This window comes from Ostrea edulis, chromosome 2 (genome assembly GCF_947568905.1).
Source record: "Ostrea edulis chromosome 2, xbOstEdul1.1, whole genome shotgun sequence".
In the NCBI taxonomy this organism is placed as follows: domain Eukaryota; kingdom Metazoa; phylum Mollusca; class Bivalvia; order Ostreida; family Ostreidae; genus Ostrea; species Ostrea edulis.
The window spans coordinates 80,148,651-80,164,549 of NC_079165.1; the positions used below are offsets into that span (position 1 = coordinate 80,148,651).

At 34.4% G+C, this 15,899-nt stretch overlaps 1 protein-coding gene across 50 annotated transcripts in view; it reads left to right on the forward strand.

The window, feature by feature from the left end:
- The window catches only part of LOC125682373 (dual specificity calcium/calmodulin-dependent 3',5'-cyclic nucleotide phosphodiesterase 1A-like), a 196,329-nt gene that overhangs the window by 149,852 nt on the left and 30,578 nt on the right, over positions 1–15,899 (forward strand). For 42 of the 50 annotated variants that reach the window (XM_056154997.1, XM_056155004.1, XM_056155018.1 and 39 more), the window contains 3 exons: positions 7,413–7,478; positions 12,836–13,010; positions 14,977–15,090. In XM_056154997.1, coding sequence (XP_056010972.1) covers positions 7,413–7,478; positions 12,836–13,010; positions 14,977–15,090 — 355 coding nt within the window. Of the gene's footprint in view, positions 1–1,086; positions 1,572–7,412; positions 7,479–12,835; positions 13,011–14,976; positions 15,091–15,899 lie in introns of those variants that run through there. The other 8 variants (XM_056155020.1, XM_056155024.1, XM_056155021.1 and 5 more) reach the window with 2 other exon arrangements.

Genomic DNA, 15,899 nt, shown 5'->3' on the forward strand with positions numbered 1-15,899 from the left:
GGTGCTTACTTTTGAGAAGCAATAACAATGAAAATAGCATGTCAACATATATATTTTTCAACGTTTATTTATTACTGGAATATATATCTAACTTATGAAGTCAATTTTTTCATGATTGAGCCCATTTAAGGCGGAGTATAGATTTACCTTAATTACCTCAGATATGGATCAATAGATATTACCAATTTTCAATTTTGGCGGCCTCAACACTTGCTAATAATGCCAAAATTAAATCCTCGCTAAACATTCTGCTTATACGGTATTGTATTCCAAGCTGAAAATAAATTCTGATATCATAGTTTGTAGAACATGGCAGTTTTGTGCTTGTTGTTGTGGTAGAGTGGACACCTTGTTATGAGCAGGAGATCTTGGGGTTTGAATCTCAGCAGTGTCAGATCTAAGACTTTAAATACTCGTAGTGACTGCTCCTTTTCCTGTGGAGGAGAGAGTTTATAGGTCCTCCAAAGTATAATCAAATTAATGTTAACTAATTCAGAACAGTCGTTTTGATTTTGGTCATCAAAACGGATGTTGCTGTCAGAATTATGCAATTTTGGTCATCTAAAAAATAAGGTGGTAATGTTTTGCTGCTCAGATCCACACTAATTGCATGCTAGCTAGGACACCAATTAATAAACCTTTTAAAAGATTTGAACTGCAGGGAGTCTGATTACGTTTTGTGTTTTCTTCATATTGTTTTTCTATAATAATACATATATAAAGCAATTATTTACAAAAACAGCTCTCCAAATCCCAATGTGTAATATTGGAATAAATTTCTTGATTTTATGTTGTGTATGATTCTCAAATTTTCAGAGAAATCTTTAGAGATCACCAAGGCATCTTGTATTGATTGGATTCCATTTATTCCTTTTGATGGGAATAATTAATTTGTTTGGAAAATATTTGCATACACAAGAACACTCATATCAAATTGCTAGCTTTAAGAATTGATATGGGCAGTGGTTGGAATTTTATGGGATATATGCTGACAAACAGTAACTGCAACCTAATCAAGAATCTGATGGATGAGTTAAATGTTCCAATCGATTGTTGAGCATCGTTGCACAAACAACTCTCCAGATTTATCTTTCCTTCATGCATCGGCTGTGATATTTTGGATTAAGGGGCGTGGATAGGGTCTGACAGAAGTTTAATCATTGATAAAATTAAGTGTCAATATGACTATAGATTTTTACGCTAAAATTACCCACTCATTTCCCCAAATCCACATGTTTAAGAGATATAACTGAGGCAAATTTATTGGGATTTTTGGGTTTATCTGGGCCGTTGCAATTGACAGTTGGGCATCTATTGTTTTATGACTGAAGCAGATCAATGTCTTAATGAGAACCTATTTGATCCAACTGTGGTGATTTTAACAAATTATTAACACTTCGTTATCATATGAACAGCAAACGGCTGTCAGAAACTGTTTGTAATGTCATTCCTGTGATGCAGCGCAAACCTGTGTGTTGATCAAGGAATCTTCAAACAGAGCTCGGAAAGAAGAAATTATTTTGAGAAAATATAGGAAATTTAAAGTGAATTGATTGGGCTTCAGTGTCTCAGTAAGTACATGTATTGTTATATGGGTTGCTTAATTTGTTATCAAGTCATGTAGAAAATAAAATAACAAAATAAAAATAATTTTTAAAAATTCTTTTATTCTTTCTATATTGGACTTTTAATTGGAAATTTAATGAACATGGAGAAAAGTCTGTAAATTTAAGGTCGAGTCTGTACATTTTGCGATTATTCTTCAGTAATGAATTGTATAGTTTCATGGGAGATATAAAAAAGAATTACATAATGTGGTAACAATAGCTGGGTTTTTATTGGGTTTTTGTTTTTTGTTTTTGTAATATTTTCACGTATTGCTAAGAGTGTTGGTGCTCACACATGGTTGTGAAGTTGCCCCTTGTAAAGTTGAACAAAGTGTTGCTGAGTGCGGGAGGGTGATAGTCAGTTTGATTTTATTGTATACTTTGAGAGTTTCTGAAACTCATGTTTATTATTCAGATGCAAGAATCTGGAAGTTCAGCTCTGTTATCGTATTGCTACCTGACAAAAAACTTCTGGTTTACTTTGCCAAATTCAAGGCAATTAAACATACATGCCCGTCATTCATTTTGTAGTGTTCATAATCTATATGGAGATTATATAATGCTGAATTTAACACCTTACAATTAAAACTGGAAGCCTGCATGTGTGAGGATTCATTGCAGAGAATTTTGTAGATCTTTAAAAAGTTTGAAGTAATGGCTGTATGTACAATGGTGTGCAAGAAAAATGAGGATCGCAGATATTTGAACTGATAGATAAATATAAGATATGTGATAATTAAGTTGGGGAATCTAAGAACCACACAATCATTTATTGATGCATTTTGATTAATGTGATAAGGATGGAGACTTGATTAATATATGTGGATTTTTAAAATGATGTTTATAGGTGTTGCATTGTTGAGATTGCAAAAATGTCATTAATATACCTTTTCATATGGCATGTACTTTTATGAAATGCAATTCATTTATATTGATGAGTGCTGGAAAAGTATATTTTGATGTGTGTCATAAGATGTAGCAATCACTTTCACGCACACACACAAACACACATATGTACTTATATCCACACCAAATTCAAGCCAAGTTATTCATGCAGGAAACTGCATGCACGAAAATATTCTCAAAAATTTTGATTTTTAAAACTTTTTTGTTTGGGCATATTTTTTGGAATATTTATCAAAAGAATTATTTCCAATTCAATTTCAAAAACTCTGAACATTACAGTATAGGGATATTGGTCAGTTTGTGGTAATTATACTGTGCATAAACTCTGCCTCACTGCCCAGCTTGTCCAGCAGTCCTTTAATGATGTGTGAATGATGATAGAATGGCTGCTGAGTATTATTATGTAACTGCTTTCAGTGTTTATGTGCTCCTGGGGTGAAGTTGTCACTGAACGTGCACACACACGACATCGCACACCTGGAAATACTGAAAATAGAGAGAGTTAAACATAGCAAAAGATAAATAAAAAGTCTTCTATCCATGGCCTTTGTCGATCAAATAGTATCAATGGTTTTTTTTAAAAAATTGTGATTATATAAAAGTGCTTGTTCAGATGATGATGAAAATGCAAAATGAAGTTGTGACATCTAATCTTAAAAATTACAGTGTACTCCACTTATATTGAAGTTATTTATATTGAACTATCTGTTATATTGAAGTAAAAATAAATCTCCAGTAAAATTATTAATAGTATATTGTTCAACATCTATTATATTGAACTTTGGATATGATAGATAATTGAATTTCAATATATCTGGAGTAATAGACTGCATGTGTTTTTGTCTCTGATACCTTGGGCATGTTGTCTTTTATTTTTTTCTTGCTTATTGAAATTGAATTCTATAGTAGTAACATTCTAATCAGACATAAACAGAATAATAGTCTGACAGGTTTTTAAATTCTTTTTTGTATGTATGAATAAAGCTTACTCTAGAAATAAAACCAATCAATATATGACCAAAATGTGTATTTTGATCTGATTAACCAGTTAATTGGTCAGAACAAATTGTGGTTATCTGATTGGCAATTCTGTATTTGATTGCCATTCCCTGCTCTATTTGTATCTGTGAAGGCAACAAATATATTCATACCAAGTTTCATTGGGGAGGGAGGGGGGGGGGGTGGAGTATGCAAGTTTTTTCCATTTGATAAAATAAATATTGGAAACAATTGACATAGGAAATTTAGACAATTAAGGGCAATAATTTCAAGATTATATATAAATGTCATTTTTAAATGCTAAATTAGACAAGGCTTGATTCTTTTTTAAGATAGGATTTTTATGATTCCTAGAGATGGAAAATGTTAAATATTATTTTTTATTCATGCACAGCCTAAAATCTGAACTTCCAATCATCAAGTCTCTTAAACCTGAGCAATGCGATACCATGCATTGCATAAACATTTTTCTTGAGATTAAAGATTGGTGGTGCTTAGACAAATGTCTTGGAAATTTGATGCCAAAAATTGATGAACAAATGAATGTATCATCATCAGAAAAGAATCCTACGTGCTGTATAAACTTATAATCATCACGATCAATTGTGCTGTATATGGATTTTGTCAAAAGAGAGATTGTTAGGGTGGTGGATATCAAATTTAACAGAATCAGACTCCTGAAGTGCCTTAACAAATGCAAAAACCTGTCACCTTATTCCCAAACATTGGATGAATTGTGACTTAATGAGGAAATTTGTCACTGAATCACATGGTATTGCTGTCATTGTTGCGAGACAAATTAGTTTACAAGAAGCTTATGTTCCTTAGTAATACAGGATGGCGGGACTTATGCTCTAAGACTCCAGCCCGGCTTCTGCAGCAAAGTTCTGTATAAGTCACCTAGCAACCAAAGTTCTGTATAAGTCACTTACCAACCAAAGTTCTGTATAAGTCACCTAGCAACCAAAGTTCTGTATAAGTCACTTACCAACCAAAGTTCTGTATAAGTCACTTACCAACTAAAGTTCTGTATAAGTTACTTACCAACCAAACACTATACCAAGTACTGATGGGGAGTATTTTGAAAACCACAGCTATAATATAAAAAAAGATTATGTTGATAAAAATAGATATAATTTCTAGATCTTGATGACATGCATAATCGTCCTTCATGAATTTTAATAGATGTTTTTCTAACAAAGCAGATATTTTGTCTTTGGAGTAAATAGTTTTGAAACTATTTTCCCTATGAATGAACAATCTTGAAACTTTTTACCAGTGAGACACATGATTAACGTAAATTCCAGTGTTATCTGTGGTGACGTCAGTTGTAACCTATACTTTACCTCTTGTCTCACCATCTAGTGATGAACGTCAATATTTCTCATTTTTTAGTGTCGTTTTTGAAAAATAGCAAGATCCAAGGATTACCTTGCCTATTGTTCATCAGTCTGTCATTCCTGTTGAACTTTCTTAGTGTGAGAGATATTAATTTAATATTTAGCATGTGTGCGCCCTAGTAATATGAACAGGTTTAAAATGTATATATACCATGATTAATGAATATGCCATCGTACACACACAGTGTTCCCGGGAGCACCTAAGTAATGCTGTGTATGGGTAGATACCTTTTACTGGTTATTCAGACAATTAGATTTGATCATCTCAAAAGCAATCAATTTAACAAAATACATGCAGTCTTTGGGGTACAATAATGTTGTTACTGCCCTCATAGCCAGTAAATAAGTAGATGATATCTTGGTATTAATCTTTGTTAATGAATTTATCACAATCTCTCAGGCTTGTACATGTAATACTACAGATTCCTTCCCTATACCATTAAATGGTTGGATGTTTTATCCCCCCCCCCCTCAATGGTTTGTGACAGTGTCATAACATATAGGTCCTCTGGCCGAGATCTTGACATCTAAATTAACTTGTGAACTGTGAGGTATTATACTACTTTAGAATCTCCTGTCTGACTTGAACCATATCGAGTATCAAAACTACAGTTAACAGACCAAGTGCCCATTAAAACTCATCCCACATTTGTTTTAACAAACCCATCTAGAACTATTGTTCAAATTACTAAAGTGATTATATCTACCTATAGGGTCCTTTTACCAAAGATTTGCGCAAATTTGTGGTCTGTGAAATAAAGGAGCTTCAAGTGACTTGATGATTTTGATTAGCATGTATTTAGTTTTACATTATATCATTGAACACACAAACCTTGTGGGACTTTGATCATAGACATTAATGATTTGAAATATTGAGTGCGGGTCATGATTCTATTTTGATACATATTCATTAATACACTTTGGTTTAGGATTGTGACATTGTACTTCTACTTAAACTACAAAATAACTCCAGGATTTATCTTCTTCTTCCTTTTTAAAGTTGTGACTCCAATGATTATCTATAGAGGACTGCTGAAATTTTGTGAAAATGTTTCTGAATTCAAACAGTTTCTAAACTGTAACAAGAGTCTGATTCAAAATTGAAAAGAATTAATTCCAAAGAATTTACATGTCTGGTAGAGAATTCCATGCAAGCTAGTGAAGGTAATAATTGTGTGAGTTTTGATCTACAATTTAGATGTACATGAACATGCAGAAAACAGAAGAAAGTTCAAATATGAAAAAGACATTATGCATTGTACATGCTTATATTGCATGATCATGTTAAAAACAAAAAGCATGCCTTATGTGGGGATGAGCATTTGATGAAAAAGATCACACAAAATTATGTTTTGTCAGCAGTAACATCTGCAGACTGGTAAAGCTGCATTGTCCTTTAATTTCAAAGTGTTAAACAAAACCCTAATATCTGATTAATTGGTTGGTGTTCATATAACCAGTAGTCAATCGGTTATAGCAAATGGTGACTGGTATGTGAATTTCATAAAGGAATATTGATCAATATCGGACCCGCATCCATTGGGCAATTCCAAGCTCAAAGTTGACATTGATGTTGACATATTTTTTTAACTGCCTGCATTTCAATTTATGTCCCCTTGTGCTTAACATTAATTTCCTCTAGGGAAATTGTCCATCTTGCCATGTGACAATCATATTGTGAGTTTGTGACCACATACTCAAATAAATCTGGAGTTAGTTGTGGGAGTCTGTGGTCACAAAAAGACCCAGCCTGGGATAAATCTCCTTTTTATGACCAATGTCCTTCAATGTGTCTCTTAGACCATTTCCCTTGGCTGACTGGTTCCTGCAATAAAGATAGATTGTTCACAGTCTTGGGGAATTAACGCCAGCAGAGAAATTTTGTCTTGACATGCAATTTCTATATATGTACCAATCAGACAAACGCAGAAAATCAATGTTGCAATAATCTTTTCACTTTAACACAAATTGTACTCCTGATCAACTTTTAGAAATAATTTCTGTATGTAATCATTTATTTGCAGAGACAAACAATTTATCTCTTGTAACTATGGTTACAAGACCTGGTCATTACAAATTATTAGCAAACGATATTTTTATAAATGTGTTGAATATTTCAAATTGTAAACAAAGCATTGAATTTGTAAATTTTTTCAATTAAGGAGTGTTCTTGTTCTTACAGATACCATACATGTTTTGAATGGTATCCTGCAGTCCTAATTAGACATACAGAGCAACAGATTTGTCAAATGTTTGGAAATAGATTCATACGATATTTGCATATCAAAAGATTGATGAAACCAAAACAGCGATATAAGTAATCCTATATGATACGATATGGTAATGGTAGTGAAGAATGGATCCCTTCTCGGAGCCAAGCCCCGGGATGGGATGGATGATGAATGTTCACAGAGTACAGCTCCTCACAGTGTTATTCATCTTCCAGATCGGAAACATGGAAGCACACCGATTACTGATCGTACTCTTATTCCTATTTCAGTGGCTAATCCTCCAGACCGAGCAAAAGATGACTCCAGTGTAGGAGCCAAGAATGGACAGTTGTCAAGTGAGTACAATGTACTATAGTCGCCAAGTATACCGACACATCAAGCAGGGTGAATGATGATGGGGGAGGAGTGCTTTTGTTAGATTTTTATGTCTGAAAAAAAGTAGTTGGTCTTTCTTTCACTCTCACTGTGGGAATAAAACTTCAATAAATGATGCAATCTTTAAAGAAAAATATGTTGCCATGATGAGCTTAAAAGGATGCGACTATTCCCAAAATTGTAAAATTTGTGGTCTCCCTAAGTTACAGTTTTGGTACTAGAGCAAGTGTCTACATATGACCCCCTTTTTGTTTTGGTGCTAAGGAAGGGTTCTGCATGGGCTCTTAATGGTTTTGGTACTGGGTCTATATGTGCTTTTGGTTAGTGGTTCTGGTGCTGGGGCCCTTGAAGAATGTTCACTAAAAAGATGAATGGGAATTCACGGACCTTGATTCAGAGGATTGTGACTTGGATGATGGAGTGAATATTTTATTAACTCTTTTTTTTCTTCTTTTTTTTTTTATTTTTGATATTAGTTTCTGAGGAAAATTTGAAATACTCAAAGTGGTTTCATAAATTTTCATGGGCATTGAATTTCATGGATTTTTTAAAATTGGTGTCATTTTATGAAAATGAACTCTTAGACTATAATCTTCTTTCTGAAATGATTGAGCACTCGGTTTCATGATCTGGTACATGTACAAGCACATGCCACAATGATGATGAAACTGGATTTGTTCTGATGAACTTACCGAATGAGAAAGAATGCACAAGACACCTATATATACTAGCTATTTTTTGACTTGCATGGATGTTGGTGCCAGCTGGGGGGGGGGGGGGGGTCATTTTGTGGGAGGAGGCAACTGGAATATTCGAAAAAAGACCACAGTTGTCTGAGCAGGTGAACACTATACCCTGGCTCTCACATACAACCTTGTCAATCACCAGGATTAACTCAGGTCGCAGCAGTGAGAAGCAAATGTGTTAGCCACTATGCTACGGGGACACCCAACTAATGAACTGATGATTTGAAACCATCACAAATACTTCACATAATAAACATAGTTGTGAAAAGGAAGAGAGGCATTTTGCTTTGCACCTGTTGGTTGATATGTACAAATAATACAACCAAAGACTAGAAAAACCCTATACCTGATATAGCCATGACAGACTCATGCAGTCATAGACATGCACTTATCAATTTTCAAGGTCAAATTGTGGTCATCTTATTTTCTATGCTTTGATTTCAATGGGGGAGAGGATAGTGTATACAATAGAAATACACACACTCTTGTATATTTTTATTTAAATGTAAATATAGAGAAATCACAAATACATTTGTAAGTTCATGAGGATTTTAAACAGAGAACTTTTCACACAAATATCTTTTTAGTGGCGTATGTTTGGTGGGAAATTCAGTCCTTAAGAATTAGGGATGAAAACATTACAATAAATGTCTGCAATATTTTAAAAGAAAAAAATGAAATTCAAAAGAATATGCTGACAATGTTGATGTAGACCAACCCATGTTGAATCATGTCTTACACTTGTTTATAGTTTAGTTTCTTGAAACCTTGAGAAACATCTCATTGGTATGGTACAGTTATATAATTATCAAGTAACAATATACTAGTGAGTATAACCATGTCAAAAGAATCATGTGACCAAATATGGAGGATGGGCAAACATATATAATATATCTTTATAAGTATCTTAGGCTCAGTGCCTTTATCAAAAACCTTGCTAAATTACATAATGCTTTTCTGTTTCTTATTGAAAAAAGTTGATGGATGGTCGAGTAAAATAGCATCGTTTGATGTATATTTGTCATAAATCAGAATAATAAGGACATGACAGAACAAAATGGTATTCATTTTCAATTTCGTTAAAATCACATTTGTGGCATTTTGTTTTAAACCTTATGATTGAGTGTCTACCCATTTCTATCAACAGTTCATGTGAAGATGTTCTAAATTTACTCAATATTGTATTAAAATTTTCTGGTAAACATTTCTTTAAATGGGACTGAAGATAGTACTTCTAGTGTTGTCATCTTGTAGCTTTTATACTCTTGTATGCCATTGATATTATAGTTTTATAGTTAAAAGATTAGTCATGTATTAGTTGATTGTTTGGGTCCGTTCATGGACTTGATCATGAATGATCGAGGAAAAGTTGACTTCAGTTGACATATTGTAAGTATGGTATACCCATGTATAAGAAGATTCTCTTTGTAAGAAATTTCATACAAAGACAACTTTGAGAATATTACTTTAATGCTGGTGAATATAGTTCACTATCATAATTAGGTATTAAAAAGATATACTGCCAAAATCCCTTGTCTGAGAGGCAGAACAGGTAATTCTAGAATATTGGGTCAGACTGTTATTAAAGACCAAAAATGATCCTCGCATGTCATAGGGTTTCATAAGTTGGCATATGTAAAAGGGGGGGGGGGGGGGGTAGGATTCTTTTGTCTGGATTCAATTCCTTAAGGTGAAAAAGAAAAAGATCAATTACAAAATACTGAAAAATCAGTGTAGGAAATGAGTTTTGTGGAATATCTGATGTGTTGTCAGATCAGACAGATTGGTTTTTGTCTCTCGAGAGGCGATACAATGGTAGAAATCGCTGTATATGCCATTCAACCATCGCGTGATCAATTTTTACCACAGACTGTCACTGGTTTAGGCTCACAATCAGCACAAGCTCTGCTGCAACATTGTCCCTGTAAATATCATTTGAAATACAATTTCATTGATATTGTTGGTCCTGAAGCAGAGACTAGTTCAGACAAATTACAAGTCACAAACTGCACTCAGGGATGCAGCTGAAATTGATTTTAGGTATCTCTTGATATGATTTTGTAATATGTACCGTCTGCAAGGATTTGGGAAGAGCAAAGACGAGAGATAACGTCAATGTCAAATTAATGTTTTGAATATGAAGATGAATTGGTAATTTAAACAAGAAGATAACAGTACAATATGATATGCCTTTTATAGAGCCCTTCTCCAGAACCCAGAGGAAATGTGTTGTAATCAGAAACTTCATTTTAATTTCCAACACACTGTGGTATCCTGCAGTGACTGCCTGTATGAAACCCGGAGTAGCTTTTATCAATCTAATGTCGCTTCCATCATGGTTACTGATTCTATTCATAATATCAAAATCAAAAAGAAAGAGGATTGATAATTCATGGTGTGTTGTGCGTTGTTTTATTGCGTTTGATCCAATAGTTGTGTTGTCTAAGCTGATCACATGTTGATGTCACAGTTTGTGAAATTAAATGAAGCTGCTTTAATTACAGGAGTAATCACCGCGAGAACTCCGCGTGTAATCTTGTAGGACCAGGCTTATTGACAAGTCAATGTTCTGACACTCACTACTTTATCAACACGAAAATGCATATATGTATTATATGATAATCATCTTTTCTGTTCTATGTTAGCTATTGATTGTGTACAACAATATTCAATTCAAATCTTTTATTGATTTCTCTGAACGTGTTGGCATGTTACCAACTATGTTTTAAACATGGTATACATAAATGTTATAATATAAATATGGTATACGTAAATGTTATAATATAAATATCCTAACTTTTTTCCATCTGTATTGTATTGCATATTCTGAAAAGAACAAATGCATTATGAAGTAAACAACAATGGTGTTAATACACACACACACACACAGTGAAATCTGCATAATCCGACACCTGTGCAATCCATTTCATTGGTCAATCTGACCCTAATTATTTTCATCCTCAATTTCATATTTTCATTGTTTTTACACTGTTTATTCCAATGCATTGTGTGTTGCAACAAACGAAATTGTGTCCAGTTTCCCTGTACTTAATCTCTCCCAGTGTATGTCGGATTAAACAGATTATACTGTACTTAATGTCTCCCAGTGTATGTCGGATTAAACAGATTATACTGTACTTTTAAAATGTCTCCCAATGTGTGTCGGATTAGACAGGTTTCACTGAATTTAATGTCTCCCAGTGCATGTCAGATTAAACATATTTTACTGTACTTAAATGTCTTCCAATGCATGTCAGATTAGACAGGTTTCACTGTACTTAATGTCTCCCAGTACATGTCTGATAACTTAGAATACCCACTTGCTTTGGTGCTGTAACATTTACATAATTACAAGGGGGTTGTCAGAAATAAACTTATGTGGTTTTAACGTATTTTATTTCTCGATAATTTTAAAGCATTGACCTTCAGTTAATGACATCAGAACCTGTATATTACACTAGACATAAGGAATAAATGTGTATGTTGTTTTGTATTATATGGGGATATAAAAATATAGGAAGCGTTAGGTATTATGCATTATCCACCTTGTATTTCCCTGTTTTATTGGGGTTTTTTTTTGTATATATCCACAAACAACAACAGACATGCACTTACAAAACATCGACAATTATACAGTATGTTTTTGATCAATTTAATTCTGATACATCTGAAGCGATTACATCTTTCCAAATTCAGTACAAAAAGCATTAAAACTTGGCTTTTGGTACTACAAATAGCAAAATGGATTGGTTGGATCAGAAAGTTATAGGAAACTATATATAATATTTTTTAGCCTTAACATTATACAGGTGACTCTCGATGGCTCGAACTTCGATCTCTTAAAGTTCTCGGTCTCAAGAAGTGAAATCATGGTCCCGATTTTTTTCCCTATATAACAAAGCAAATTTACTTTCGATCTCTCGAAGTGAAGTTGAGTCCCGTAAAACACATTTCATTGTTTTTCACTCGAGATCTCTCGAAGTGGTGGTAGCATACGTATACTCACCGTTACCCAAGCGTGTAATAATTTCCGCTTGAACCATACCTGGATTTTGTTTAATGCCGGAGGATAGTGAGGCTGTGGTAATTAAGTGTTTACATAGGTGAAATATCGCCTGTGCTTCTTTGTGGAGGTGACACACTTGAGTATATGATTGACTAATTGGTCAGTTTACACCTTACACAGGGGTTTTGTGTGGTGATGATTAAAATTATATATAATCCCACTATGAATAAAATCTATAATTTGATTAAAGAACAAATAAATACATAAACTTTAAAATCTTTTTATCATTTTAAAATAAGGTTCTTTATTTTGATATCAAATTAAGTACCTGACAAATATGAAGGAAAACATGTCAAAATAATATGATCTTGTTGGTAAACTTTTCCAGTTACTGTAAAATCTGAACCATGCATATTGGCGGACCTTCAATTTCCGAATTCGATCTCTCGAACTTTTGGTTTCTCAAAATTTTATCAAGGTCCCTTGAACTTCGAGTTATCGAGAGTCACCTGTACATATTCAATTAATACATGATTTAAAAAATTTATTATATTTTTCATTCTAGGGGCTGGTTCTTTGACTGTCCTGAGAAGAACAAACTCCAAATCAAAATTGCCCTCCACAAGTAGTAGTCGAACGTCGAGTATCGCAGAAAGTGACTCGTACGCAAGTGTGGACCTTGGCACTGACAAACTTCCTCCAATCGACACACCAGAAGCCTCTCATGTTTGCTCAATACGGTAAGATAACTTCAGAGAGTATTGGACTCAATAAGTTAAATTGATCAAGAGGAATGAAATGGCAAGATTTTGGTCATCAGTTGAAATTGTAGGGTAAGGCAGAATTTAGGTACAAGTGTTAGGAAGAAAGTACAGTAAGTTAAGTGAATGCAGGTAGGATCGGGAGGGCTGACACTGTAAAGGTAGGAAGATTGTAATGGGTATTGGGAGGGCTGACACTGTAAAGGTAGGAAGAGTGTAGTGGGGATTGGGAGGGCCGACACTGTAAAGGTAGGAAGAGTGTGGTGGGGATTGGGAGGGCTGACACTGTAAAGGTAGGAAGAGTTTAGTGGGGATTGGGAGGGCTAACACTGTAAAGGTAGGAAGATTGTAATGGGTATCGGGAGGGCCGACACTGTAAAGGTAGGGAGAGTTTAGTGGGGATTGGGAGGGCTGACACTGTAAAGGTAGGGAGAGTGCAGTGGGGATTGGGAGGGCTGACACTGTAAAGGTAGGAAGAGTTTAGTGGGGATTGGGAGGGCTGACACTGTAAAGGTAGGAAGATTATAATGGGTATTGGAAGGGCTGACACTGTAAAGGTAGGAAGAGTTTAGTGGGGATTGGGAGGGCTGACACTGTAAAGGTAGGAAGATTGTAATGGGTATTGGGAGGGCTGACACTGTAAAGGTCGGGAGAGTGCAGTGGGGATTGGGAGGGCTAACACTGTAAAGGTAGGAAGAGTTTAGTGGGGATTGGGAGGGCTGACACTGTAAAGGTAGGAAGAGTGTGGTGGGGATCGGGAGGGCTAACACTGTAAAGGTAGGAAGAATGTGGTGGAGATTGAGAGGGCCGACACTGTAAAGGTAGGAAGATACAGTGGAAGGGAGGGGACTAAAATTTCTCCCCAAAAATCTCAACTTAAATTTGAGTTTTCTTTCATTTAAGCAGTCAAAATTTGAGTAAAATCTCAGACCTAAGTTTCAATGTAAGTTTTATTTTTTGAGAAATCCAGGCCAGCAGGGTTATATTGTGTTGGAATATTGTAACAATATGGTAACAAGTATTGTGCAGTAATGAGGAAAAATAATCTCGAAATATTCTCTTAAAAACTCAGCTATTCTGTGTATGATATGATTTGAAATAATTTACATGGACAGTGTTTTCTCGATATATTGCCAACTTTTGTTCCAACACCAATTTGGGCAATAAAGAGGGGTTGGCAATATAATAAATTCACCATTACGGACAATTTACTGAGCAGTCAAAAGAAATTCAACTTAAAAAAAAAATTTATTTATATGTGCTCCATTGTGTATGTCACAATTTGTGATAATGGCATGGAAATAATCCCTCGCTGCAAACCGTTCTTTGAAGAAAGATCAAGAGTATGTGCAAATAAGTTTATTATCGTGCTCACTAATATAGCAAGTAACATCTACACTCATACACACGCATGCACACAACAACACGCATACACACAAAAAACAAAACAAAAATATAACAAAACGAAAAAAAAAAGATATGAATTTACAGACGATTACACGTGTACCCGACTAAAGCTAAATGTTACGTTATGTTGCCTTATGTAAGAAAACCAGCAGACTTGTTTTACATATAAAACAAGACAAGAAACAGAATAAAAAGAAGCTATACGGTGTTGAATACCATTTGTAAAACTCTAACTTTCTTCACAACACAAAAAAAACGACAGACAAAAAATCCCTACCCATTTGTGACATGGAGATAAACTGAAAAACTAAACCCCATACCTACCTACCCATTTTTTGCCAAGGTTGAAGTTTTTCAAAAGTAGGTCAAACCCTAAGGTCAAAGTCATGAGATCAAAAACTTTTAAATTAGTACACAAAGAAAGGTCTTGTCAGAAGGAATACACATGTGAAATATAAAAGCCTTAACACGTTACTATAGAGAATGGGTAGAAAACACAGTTCTTTCCTCTGATTTATTTGTGATTATTTTTTATCAGCTTACGAAATATTTTGAGAAGAATACAGAATGGAGAAGTTTCAAAAGAAGATTTACACAAGAATCTGGAATATGCAGCTTCTGTTCTGGAATCCGTCTACATTGACGAAACCAGGTAAGTGTTTATTCCAAAGCTTATGAACCGCACAACCAGGTGAGAATCTATCTCTTAGCTAATCCGGACCACACAACCAGATGTGTGTTGATTCTAAAGCATATACGGATCACAACCAGGTGAATGTTTGGTTCTGGGGTCTGATTACAGGCACAAGAAATTGGTAGGTAGATATTTTACAGAAGACTTTGAGCAAGACTGCAGATACCAAGATGCATCGTGATCGAGACTATAGTTCAAATCAATAGTTTGAAAAAAACGGCAGAGGAAGTTATCAAAGAAATGAAATATATAGCACCATCTGTCACATATTTGATCCACTTTATTACATATTTTGATATATTTTCCTTTAGATTTTACTGAGCCACAAAAAACCTGCACTGTAAATGACCAGGGATTACTTTAGATCAATTGTGACATCATATCAGCTTACAATTATAAGTCAATAATTGTGATGTCACATCTGTTTACAAAATAATATAATAACAGATGCAAACACTTTGTCTACTACCTGAAATGTAAATGAATGTGGACTTCTAGAACAAGAAGTTCATGGAATTTGAAAAATATGGGAGAAAAGGGTTATTGACATAAATGTATCCACCCTTGCAAGCTCAGTCCACTTCACTACACAACAATTTAACCTCGGGCGACCAAATTTCCCAGTATTTAGTCAGGAATACGTTAACGTATTATCTCTTTTTAGAACAAAAGTTGTTCTTTAAAATAAGATAGAGGTAGGTTAATTAGTGCAGATATAGAGACATGATTCACAAACTCTAAATGATTTTGTCAGTATACCCATCTCT